This window comes from Bombus pyrosoma, linkage group LG10, assembly GCF_014825855.1.
Source record: "Bombus pyrosoma isolate SC7728 linkage group LG10, ASM1482585v1, whole genome shotgun sequence".
In the NCBI taxonomy this organism is placed as follows: Eukaryota; Metazoa; Arthropoda; class Insecta; order Hymenoptera; family Apidae; genus Bombus; species Bombus pyrosoma.
Genome location: NC_057779.1, coordinates 4,267,160 through 4,279,296, shown reverse-complemented (window position 1 = coordinate 4,279,296; position 12,137 = coordinate 4,267,160). Strand labels below are relative to the sequence as shown.

General features: G+C 49.0%; 1 protein-coding gene across 13 annotated transcripts in view; it reads right to left on the bottom strand.

Annotated features, from left to right (window-relative positions):
• The window catches only part of LOC122571427 (uncharacterized protein CG43867), a 98,593-nt gene that overhangs the window by 30,730 nt on the left and 55,726 nt on the right, over positions 1 to 12,137 (bottom strand). Inside the window, exons 1-2 of one of the 13 annotated variants that reach the window (XM_043735153.1) lie at positions 10,375 to 11,330; positions 5,512 to 5,653 (exon numbers count right to left, since the gene is read on the bottom strand). The exons of the other annotated variants lie outside the window; for them this stretch is intronic. Coding sequence (XP_043591088.1) covers positions 5,512 to 5,586 — 75 coding nt within the window. The 5' untranslated portion in view covers positions 5,587 to 5,653; positions 10,375 to 11,330. Of the gene's footprint in view, positions 1 to 5,511; positions 5,654 to 10,374; positions 11,331 to 12,137 lie in introns of those variants that run through there. 13 annotated transcript variants of the gene reach the window in all.

The window sequence follows — 12,137 nt, the reverse complement described above, 5'->3', positions numbered from 1 at the left end:
ATAAAAATGGATGGACCGATGGAGGACAAGGTGGAAAGAACAGCTAAGGGGATCGGAGAGCATCGAAATAAGGGACAGGGATCTTCGATCTCGCTAAGTAACGAGCCTTATCGCTCCCACCGCGAGCAGAAGCTTCTGCGATCAATATTTGAATAAAGCGATTCGTCGGTAGAGAAATATTTGACGGCGAACCCCGAGCAAACAACGAGAAATCAAGACTTCGCTTTCCGGAAAGAGAAAAACAGAAAGAGACAGAGAAAGAGAAGGAGAGAAAGTTCTCTTTTCCATTTCGAGATCGCTACGAGATCGCTTTTCCATTTCGTTAAAAGGCTGCAGAATATCGTTACCAGGAATCGTTCCAAGTGTTTCGCCTTTGAACCGGCCATAATTGCTCGGTGCTCGTAAATTTCCGCGAAACGTACGCGCGAGGACAGCGTTAATGATTCTCGGATCGCATGGGTAATGTCGGGATAAGTCCTCTGGAAGGGACGTAGAAACGTAGAAGAGGCGGTACAGCCGTAAGAGAGGAAAGAAAAAGAAAAGTAGGATATTCAAGAGGCGAAAGAGAGGGGTATAAGCCACCCTACTCTATCTATTTCTATTTTCTGCTTCTCAGAGAAGTTATCGGGCCGGATGAGTCTGTGCTTAGAGGGGGCTGGAGAGTCGAGCTGGAAGAGCCGCCACGCCAGCCGCGCTCTTATTATATCGATGGCATCAAGCCGCCCTAGAAAAGCCCCTGATATATTCTCACGATTTTCCGACAAAGCGTTCCGCCGTTTCGCGCCAAAGTGCTCGCGAATAGTCTCATTTTTAACAAGGGATGCGAGGAGGGAGCTGTTGTTCGTCGCGAACGCTTCCCGGTCAGGGGTGCGCAACCACGATCGTATGCGAGAATTTTTCCCTCGATGCTTCTCTTCGGTTAAAGGATGCGACGTGCTTGTAACTTTTATCTCCGAGAGATTTTTCCAAAATTCGAGACAGCCTATTTTGAAGTTCCGTTAATGTTTCTTGATTATTATACTTGCCGAGAGCGAATACCTAACCATACTGCAATTACCAACTTCCAAAGACTCCTCCTCGAGTTCTATTCGGAAAGCTATAAGTCAGGCGCCTAGAGATCTTCGAAGGATCTACGTGCCTCCGGTTGCGCGAGACAGCCGAGGAAACACGCTTCCTCAGACGAGGCGAGCGTGGAATCCGATTCCGGAGGGTGGTCTATTTACCGAAGAAGAAGGAGCGGAAGAAGCAAGACGGTTAGCCGGTGCACGAGCGATATTTGTTTCCGTCCTCCGACCGACTGATTCTCCAATTCGAGCTGCACGATTCATTACGTTTGTCGCCGCCCGTGTCTTATATTGTATTATACTTGGTCGTCGTTCACGGAACTTGACGGTTTTGTTCTCTCTCGTTAGTTGGCCATTTACTCGTTGCTGGTTGTCCATCCAAAAATTGAAATCGATCTCGAACTAGCGGTTAACGAGCTACGCAAACGTTTTTCTTATCTTCCAAGTACTTTCTACGCCTACGATGCCTGCACTCTCCGAGTTTTTCGCTCCAACTTCCATCAAATTATTGGTAAGGCAAACTCTTAGAATTTTTGCCGAATTTCCTCGGAGCAACTTTCAGAAGATGGAAACTCGGCAATGAAGGGTTAAGATAATATTTTTATATAATAGAGGAGGATGGTGTTGCGCACCTCTGCCTTCGTCGAGCGGAAGTTGGCGTTCACGGAGTCGCTGCCAACGCAATTTCAGCCAGCTGGACGTTTGCCCCACTAAGCGATACGAGCAGCCATAGACAGAGAGAATTTTTCATCCGTTAAGACGCAACCCCCGGAGAAAGGGTCGATCCGACGGTGCAACGACTACGGGCTATACGGAAGCTTTATCATCGTCGTCGTTGTCACCCGTCGTTTCGAGCTTTTCCGCGTAGCTTACCAACTGTTAGCCATACACCGGAAAAACGATGAAACGGAACGTTTCAAATCCAAACGCAAAGTGACTGTTCCAGTATTAGAACCAAGTAGTTGCTCCCATTTCCATTCGCATTCAAGCGGATGAAAAATAGCCGCACGAGTTGCGGGTTCACAGAGACTCTTCTATGCATATAGAATATTTTTTATGAATACAAATCGATAGAACGAAGTCTCGATAACCGATTCTAATTTCCCCCGAAACTTTTTGCATTAGATCGGCAGCCGGTTCTTCCGCGACCTCGGCTCCAGCGAATTTCCTCCTCGAAGCGAATTTCCTATCCAGAGAGGAGTTTTCGAAGAGCATCCCAGCCAGATCCGGATCGTTGGAAATTAATCTGGTCGCTCGGGAAATCCGGGATATATTCTTAACCGTACGCGAATCTCCAATCGTTTCTCGATCCGTTATCCATTTACGAATCTTCGCCCGGCTTCGATATCGGGCCAAAGAAAACGCTAATTGCGCGACTAATTGCGAAGACGCTGAACACCAGACTGTATCTACCGTGACAAAGGTAATTGCACGGTAACGAAGAGACAATTAACTGCTCCATTCTCGCGGACAAATGGTCCCGCATTACCGGTGTCCCCTTTACACGCCTAAACACAGCAACAGAGGCTGGTGCGCGGATGAAGAGGAAGGTGGTCGCGTTATTTAAGCGTTATTTTACGCGGCCAAGCTTTGCCTATGCAAATCCACGTCGGCGGATTATGTATTCCATGCATAAATTATAAATACGACATAGGTACGTGGCAGCGGCGCAAAATTTTTACTCTCTTCCGCTTTGTCGAACGTCCTCGCGTCTCGTTTCGACGTTGCGTTCTCTTTATGAATGCCAAAGATCTTCCTTTCAGCAACTAGAGAAACCCTGCTGTTCTATCGAACGAAGATCTTCAAGGAATGATCCTCGTTATGGAAAATTTATTCGCGATTCTGTGTAGCATGATTTCTACGGTTTATAAATTGTATCAAGATTGCAAATAAAAGTATTACGTTCGTACAAACTGGCAACAGCTTGTAACGTTTTGTAAACAAGCGGGGACGCCATCGTTGCCCGATCAAAGTTCAAAAATTCGCGTTAACACGGCCGTATTTTACGCACGAATGTGACGTTAATGGATCTCTTTGAACCGTGTTTAATCTTTCTCTGGGCGGGAAAAAAGCAAAAAAGGAGGAAACGCGTCGCGGGGATGGTTAATTCGTTCTTTTTAGCGTCAATTACTCGGTCGCCGACGATTTTTCCCGCGCACTCCAATGAATTGCACGCGCGTCGAAGTAATGAAAAATAAAGGGGCGAAGTCGCAGCCTTAACAAACGCCAATTAAAATGAAAATAGCCACGACGTAGCAGCGAACCTCGCGGAACAAACCGGCTCAGGTCGAGAAGAGGGCGGTTTATAATTTCGCCGTGCTTTTCCGCGGCCATCGGGCATGAATGTTTCATGAGCTCCGCTGAAAACGTTCAAATCAGAAACAGCTGCCGCCGAGGAAAAGATCAACCGTGTCGTGACCCGTGAAACGTCCAGGTGAAAAATGTGGTTGTAACTGTAAGAGAAAAGAGGAGGCAGAAGAGTCCAAAAAATTTGTAAAATATCCTGTCTTCGAATTTCGTCGTATTTTACACGACTCGAACAAGATGAAGACTCGAAGATCGAGCACCGATGGTCGACGAGGAAATCTACCAAAAAGGAGAAAAGGGGAGGGGGGGGGAAAGAGAGTCGAGAAAGAAAAAGTCAGCGAAAGAGATTGAATCTATCGTGCAGAAGCGAATAAAGCTTTGCCGTTCGGCAGACGTTCTATCTTTCCGGAATCTGTCGCGCGGCAGCTTTGCCCGATCATCGGGAGCTTTTGCTTTTTTCCCTACTCCTCCCTTCCTAACTCGACTAAAAGCAGAAAAATGCAGAACGCGCGGAGACAGCTGGTGGCGAGCGAAAAAAGGCAGCTAATACGCTGGCACGAACGCTCACGTGAAAATCAGCGCGACCGTTTGACGTGGAAAATCGTCAAAGGGGAACGACAACTTTCCCCGGTGCTACATTAAAGCTACATTACTGCAGCTACGCGAACCGAGCTTTTTCCTCCTTTCCTGGTCTCGTTCACTCCAGGCTCTCTTGTTCTATATCGCATCGAGCAAAGCCAAAGCTAGAGAGGAGAGCCGGAGAGGAGAGCTCGCCGTGTGAAACGCGTCGAAGAGAGAAGCGTTCGTCCAGCGGACGTACTAGGGAGAAGTCGGTAAAAAGGAAAGAAAGAAGAACGCGACTCGTTTAAACAGACTTTTCTCTTCTTGGCAAACGCGGCCACTGCGCCTCGTCATCGATAAATCCGTATTCTCCGTCTCGATCTAAGATTGTCTGCTGACCGAAGATTGAAAATTCAAGAAGATTGAAGTTGATTAAAGATTATCTACGGCAATGTGGGGGATGTCTTAATACATCGGATAACAATCGCAGGTAGTTTCTACGCTCTAAGAACAGACCGAACTTTGTTTTCTTAGCATACATTCGTGATTTATGACTACTACAGTATCAATATTAGCGTTCGTCAGATTCTACACGAAGTTAGTTATTATATTAGCAAAATGGGTATAACCCTGTCGGAGCTCGCGTTTTGCTTTCGAAATCCACCTGTCCATGGCTATCGTACGTCAAAACATCAGGTTACAACGGATGACCGTGCAGCGAGACGATTTAGCTAAACGGGAGAAAGTTGGTGGCGTTCTCGGAGCCACCGGCTCGCTTCCTGAATCAATAATTCCTAAAGGGTACTTCCTCGTTTTCGTTCCATCGGATCCCGCTTATTTGTCCACACCCACTCGACCCAGAGAAAGGGAGAGCGAGAGAGAGAGAGAGAGAGAGCAAGAGAAGAGCGACACCCGTCTGTTTGCTCCCCTTTTGCCACCGGCAAAGAAAGAAAGAAAGCGAGACAGGGGGGCGTATCGTTTTCACCGACATTCGGTCGACGCTGTTCTTTTCGACCGCGAGGGGTGAAATTATGGCGGGTCGCGTGGAAAAAACGCGACACGAGAGTCCTCGATAGTCCTCGATGGGCGAGGGGGACTTTCTGCTGAATTGACCATTAGCGCGGTTATTAGGAGGGCCAAGGGGGGTCCGCGTACATGCATGTATATGTATTATATATATATATACGTACGTGAGGAGGAGGAAGGCTTTAGAATCGTTAAAGCGCTTACGCTAGAAAGGCTGGCTCTCTTTCTCTCGCTCTCTGGCACACATGCGTGCGGGATAGTCGCTAAGTGGTCCATTCAGCGCTGTCTAACGGAATACATTACAGGAAGTAGCAGTTAAAAAACCTTTTCCCCCCGGCAACCCCCACTGCCTGTGCGTCTTTGGACCCACGGGACGTAGAGTAATTCCTGCTCGTTAAGCCGAGTTATTATATCTTCCTAATCTGTATTACGATGGCACGCGTTTGGGTGGATGCAGAGGTAGGTTCGAGCACGAGCAGAGAAACGGCGATCAACGTAAACTGGGGGAAAACCTGGTGTTACATAGAGTCGAAAGTTGTTGGAAAGTTGTTACCTTGCGGAGCATCTCCTCGAGCGACTCCATGTCCAGGGCGGAGTTGTTGTTCTCCGTACGTACAGGTTGAACCATTTGTCACAGTTTGTCGTCGCAGTTGGCCGCTTTCTGATCGCACTGTTCACTCGCGCGTCACTAGTTCCTTTGGAGGAAACTCACTCTTGACCATCGGCGTCCGACGCGAAGCAGAAACGAGCGGAACACGGAATATCGAAACCACGCCTCGTATCGAGCACGATCCAAACACGATTTCCATCGTTTGCTATTCAATGCCATTCGACGATCTATCTCCGATGATTTCTACTCGGCGATCGAGAGAATCTCGATCGTACTTTCCTAACCTGGAGAAGATAACGACCGCCGCTAAGAATTCTAGAAAGCTTTCGAGAAGCCAGAAGAACAAAAGAATCGAACCGTAGTTCGCTAGAACTAATTCCTTTTACCACAAAGGAGCATTACATCTACCGTCCAAGGGGACCGTAATTTCTACTTAAAGTTTCCATCGTGCTCCCGATCTTGGAAGCTCGTCAAGAACCCCTTCGAGTCTTTAAAATGCTTCAACGACCGCTTTGAGCGTTCAAAAATTGTTCGTAACAGCCGAACGAACGAGACCGAGAAACCGGGAGAAGGATTGGTAAAAAGGAGGGAAGGAAAGAGGCGGGAAGAAGACTGTTTCAGGCGGTCTCCTATTTTAACCAGCATATAAATTACGAACGGTGAGTCGACCGAAGGAGACCGAAAAAGAGAAAGAGAGGGAAAGAAATCGTTCTTGTCTTTTTGGTGGTGCTTTCGAGCTTTTCGTCGTGGAAACATAGCAAAACAATGAGAGAAAAACTGGCCATGGGGGCAAACGACGAGCATCGCGAGAGCATCGCGCGACGACGTACGCGTCGAGGGTGTTGGCGCGCACGAATCGACTATTTTCGGGCGGAGGATATTTTTAAGCCTCGTTTGGAGCACGAACGACCGATTTCCAAGGAGAAAGAAGCTCGCTCGTTTCCCGCCCCCGTGCCTCGCGTCGAATAAACCAAGAGGGGGACACGCAGTCGACGACCGTCACGGCCGATCGAGAAAGAAAACGCATCGGATGTGTGCCGTCTTCTTTGCCTCTTTGTATCTTCTTATTCGTCTCTGCTAACCGGGGAACATCGCTCGCACCCAACTAATTAAGCCTGGCCATTGAAAAACGCGCCACAGAATTTTCTTGCCGTCTGTTTTTCGTCCGAATCTCCGCCAGTTAGGTTATTTTACCTCGCCGTGATTTCCTTCGAGTTACCGCGATTCTCTAACTATGTTTATTATCGCAAGAAACGTATCGATTCGTTCGTCAGAGCAACGAATGGGGAATTCTAATCTAACAATCTGATCACTATACGCGTATACTCGCTTCTTCGTACTACTACGCGCGTTTGATCAGGATTATTAGAAACTCTTCTCCACAATTTCGTAATTTTTAGCTGACGTTGCACGTCCGAGCGGCTACTGGACACATAAACTACACGCTGACTCGAATCCGCGGCGAACGATCTTAAGAGCAACGCGTGATCTTAGTGACAATTTTATTGGCTCTACCTGGCAGATTAAAAGCGAGTCAGCGATCGAGAGACGTTAACCGCTTCTCGGTTGGAAATTCAAGCAAAGCGCGTTACCAACTCGGAGAAGACGAAACGCGAATCGGAAGGCAGTTATTTGGTCGTATTATCCGGCACGTTGGCTCTTGCCTACAGTTATACGAGTTTCAGGTAGTTTCGGGATTTTTACAGCAACGGATATCGCTTGGACAGGAGGGTGTTACGGCCTATCGGTAAAACGGCGAGCCTTGTCGCGTTTTCTCGAGAAGCACCACTAAAAAAAAAGAAAAGAAAAAAAAGTTTCGTCGTAAAGCCGATTTAATAAAACTGCGACAACCTGACTCGCATCACGGCCCCTTATTAATTCTCTCGAGTGGACGACCGACGAGCGTTCGTTCGATTCTTCGAGCAACCGTGGATACGAAGGTTTCGTTAATTACCACGGGAACGCGTCAACGAAGATGCCTTCGCCGGTTAATTTCCCGCGAGAGACGATACCGCGACACGATCGATTCAATTTTTCAGAACGATAGGTCCGACCGGAACGGAAATCACTCGGATGATTCATTCGCCTTGATGTTCCATTTGCCCGACGATTTTTAATCATTTCGCACGAATGACAACAATTTACGATTGGAAAAGAAATTCTTGGCGGTTGGATGCCGCATTCCCAGTGTTCGATGTTTGAGCAGCGCTCGTTAATTCGCGGACAGGCCCGAAGTACGGGTCAAAGCGGAGTTGCTCCTAGGGGCATTTAATTACCAAACACGCTAGCTCGACAGGGTGCTCCGCAAACACGTAAATACGCGGCCGTTCGTCGAGCTTTCGTTTATTTTCGAATGGAGACCGACGGGTTAATGTATTCCGCTACCCCCGCAAAGGGTGGAAATTTCGCGATGCGCCGCGAAACTGGTTCCTTTTGCTTCCCCTAATTGCACCCTTTTGCAAACTTTCTCCTTCCGTCTGGTGTTTTCTCGGGTACATCGAATCCTAGAAAATCGATATCGCTGTTTGCGAAACAGGCATCGATCCTGTAGAAAGGCGCGGAGATCGACTCGCGTTAGAAAGGTCAGCAGCCCGGACTTTTCACTCCATTAATCGCAAACAATCGACGGATCGGTCGGATCTCGCGGCGCTTCCGTCGATTCGCCGGCTACGAGAGCACGGTTCGTCGACGTATAATAAATGGATAGACACGGTGAAAGGCGCGTCAAAAACGATCGAGGCCGAGAGGTGATTTCGCTAAACCTACGTTTCTTTTTGTCGATTTATCGCGCGTTCCACGAGAGAGGAAGCAGGCCCGTGTGCTTCGCCACTCTCTTTCCAACTTGTGCCTCTTCTTCTCTCGAGTTTTTCCACGTGTCTCTGTCCGCCGAGCGATCGACCGATGTTCGTTCGAGCTCTCGACACGAACCGAGCCGACGCGTTTTATCTCGACTCTGTGATCAAAGCTTAATTGAAAAAGGGCCGAGCCCATCGCCACCCTACCGTCACCCCACCACCAGCATCGCAGCCGAATGGAAACTGATACCGACCAAATACGATCGACAATGCAGCCTTTTACCTCTCTTTCGGCGCGTACAACTTCGGTATTCGCGAGCTACTCGGCTAAATCGACAGATTAAATGCCGTGGACAAAGAGCGAGAGAGAACGCAACGGGGAAATGGAGAATGGTTGTGCAACCGCCCAGCCACGTCCAAGGTAATTCTCAATGGCGACCGCGTAATTCCGATATTATCCGCGATTAAACGTCGCCTGTCTTCATTTTTCGTGTATCTCGATGCACCCGGGTCTTTGTCTACTTCTGCTATGTGCTTCGATCGTTCTATCCATTAACTCCGCAACTCCCTATATTCCACCGAATCTATCGGGACGTACGATTTATCGGAGATAGCCGGATAATAGCGCGTTGTTTCTTTCATGGACGTTTAAATCGTTGTAGCTTTTATTACCGATTTAAAAAGCTCGTACAAACGAATCGATAGAGCGCAACACCTGTCGTGACACGGAAAAGGAATAAAGGTTCATCCGGGCGCGAAATGCATTCCAAAGGACAGCGATGACAAAAGGGGCTGATGCTCGGTTGCACCCGTTCACGGATCCACGGGCCAGGGTCCTCGAAAGAGACGTTGGCTCAGCACACGATCGCTCAAGCACCCTGCTAATTGGCTAGGAACTTGAGCCGAGACCGATTAATTACCAGCGCGAAAAGATCCCTTGATTTTTCTCGCTCGGCCGTGAGCCGTTTACCTGCTAATTAGTATCGTCGGCTACGAGGGCTGCTAATTATCTTAGCGGCTGCCGGCGCGACGCGTGTCACAGTCGTCGAGAGAGCGGATTCGAATACTCGTGTCGATCGACCCTTTCAGCCTGGAGAACCTGTCGACCGTTTGCCACCTGCTATTCGATCGCGTTTCATGGTACTCGATGACACTCGACTATGATTTGTTCCATCGAGAATGACAAAAAGTCTGCTTGAAAAAGTTAACGCAGTTCGAGTAAAAAAGAGAAAGGAAGTTAAAGGTACAAAGGATCCGAAAACGAAAAAAAGTTATATGGCTGTTCGCTATCAACCTCTCGACTTCGTGGAACAAAACTCGTTCGACGTCATAAACGAAAAGTGCAAAGATACTCGACAGAGATCGAGACTACTTTAGCATCCCTTTCTCCCAAACTACATCGATACGAGACAAAACCGATACTTCCTCGATTCCACGTTACCCTCCGTAATGGATCCTTCCATAAAAACACGTAACTCTATAAACAGGTTTTCCGGAGCAGCCCTCGTGAAGCTGGCTGTTCACCGGTAACGGCGAAATATACTCGAGACGCGAATAATTCATCGAATCGCGGGTAACGTCCCGTATAGTCAGCGAACGGATGAATAAACGATGCGGAAAAATGGTGCTCGATACAGAGCGGATGTCGTGCCGTAGCGTCCGCGCGAATCGTAGGTTCGCGTCGCGTCGCGTCGACGTGTCGATTCGCTCGTTATTAAGCCGGTCGCGTGCGCGCTCTCTTCTGGTTTTCGCGCCTCGAACACAACGCGAATCCCCACGCGTCGTTATCGTAACTTCATTAACCATGCGTTAACGAAACCCGTTTAATTATGCCGGCGGGCTCGCGGCGGTCGGACAGCGATTTTTTTAATTAAAAACCGCGTCATCGATCGGCCGACGCGAGCTCTCGTCGTCGGTATGCAAGGGCGGAGAAAAACGAGGACGAAGGTAAACGCGTGTGTGCGCGCACGGTAATAACGAGAGAATCGCGGCGACAATTAATTACCCTTACCGGTGGTGTCTTACGATCGTCATTTCACGGGCCGATTAAGCCGCGCCAGCGAATAAAAGGGAATTAAACCGCCGCACTTTCCTCGATAACGGCCTACCGAACGACTCGCAGTCGAATGTCTTCTATCGACCGATATCCGCCTCCTTTCCTTTTACAAATTCCACTGAACGTTCGATTAATCGACGCGGGATATGAGTTCACCCTCGATATCCGACTCGTAAAGCAGGTACTTGGAAATCCTTTCACCGATAATCGAGTTCCGAGCAGTCCATCGGAGACATCCTACGGTTGGTCCCAGGACGGTCGACGATCGTCGGACAGTTTTTGCTCGTCTAAATTCACCACCTTCTCTACTTGGAATGCGTTGTCGGATGTCGTCAGCTCGTGTCACTGAGTATCGGGGGAGAGGGGCGAAGAATGTGACGCGTCGCGGCAAGGCCGGCCGGAAATGTCCATCGCGAGTCACGGAAGCGTCAACGTACCAGAAGAGGAGTCGAACAGAGAGGGTCGGAAATAAAGTGGGGATGATCGCGTGTCTCGCAAAACGATGATCGATCGAACGACAACGAGAGCGTGCTGCTCCGGTCGCGGTTCACGGGCCACTGAGAGGGAACTTGTGTTCTAGCGTCCAAGTTGTGCTCCGAGCCACCGAAGAGACAGAGGGAGCGACAGAGAGGAAGAGAGCGTGCTGTACGTCACATGCGCGTTGTAACCCCAAACAAAAATGCCGGCTATCCTCGTTCCACCTGGCCGAACCCGGTGTCTGCCGTGTTCTCTGCCTCGCTGCTCCTCCACCGTGAACAACAATAACAACAGCACGCGCGCCGCACGGGGATGCGGCGGATCACTGCAGAATACGGAATCGGGAGTTCTGCCAAACTGTGCCCGCAACCTCTCCTGCCCTCCTACACGCTGCCGCGTCGCCTTCCCTTCTTGTCTCTCTTGTATCGCGCTGACAGCCGTTCGTAATCACCTTTTTCACGCGACTGCGGCAACTCTTGCTTCGCCCACTGTGCACGAGCTTAACTCCCACTTTCGCTGCTTCGGCAAGGGGTTACGTAACGGATAGGTTAACCAAGTATCGGGATCGTTGGGAAGGTGGGACGGTGACATAGGATCTGGATGCTCGATTGCGCAATACGTGTGTGCGCGCTTTTTCGCGATAAGGACTAGATCCTTTCCAATAGGTAGATTCCAACAGAGTTCGACAAAGACCGTTTGACACAGTGCAACTTGGTGTAGGTCGGTTCGTGTGAATCTACCGTCGTCAACAGATAGTTGGAACGTATGTCTACCTTGACCGAAATAGTAGTTGCGGAGTAAAATTGAAAAATGGTCGATAGATGTAACCTGTAGACGCGAAATACGTGTCCGGAGACTCGACGCCTTGCATCCAAATCGGAAGTCGCGCTTTCAAGGTGGATTTTTATTTCACCGAGCTTCGATCGACCGATCTAGATACGATGCTGATAAATAGATATGCGAACAACTACCTTGCACAGCCAATTCCAAAATGTGTCGCTTATTCGGCATTGGGACTCACCTGCAACAAAGAGAAAGCAAATTTCTACGTTAGCGCCTGGATTCGTTGGAAGCTTGAAAAACGCACTTGAAAAAGTCCCCTCGCTTTCGACGAAATCTCGTCTCCCCTTTAAAACACTCGGGGAGAACCGCGCGTCGAACGATGTTTCGTCGGCGCCGTATCGCGTAACGTTATTGTTCTGACGCGCGTCACCGCAAGAAACCGATAGCGGAAGCGAACA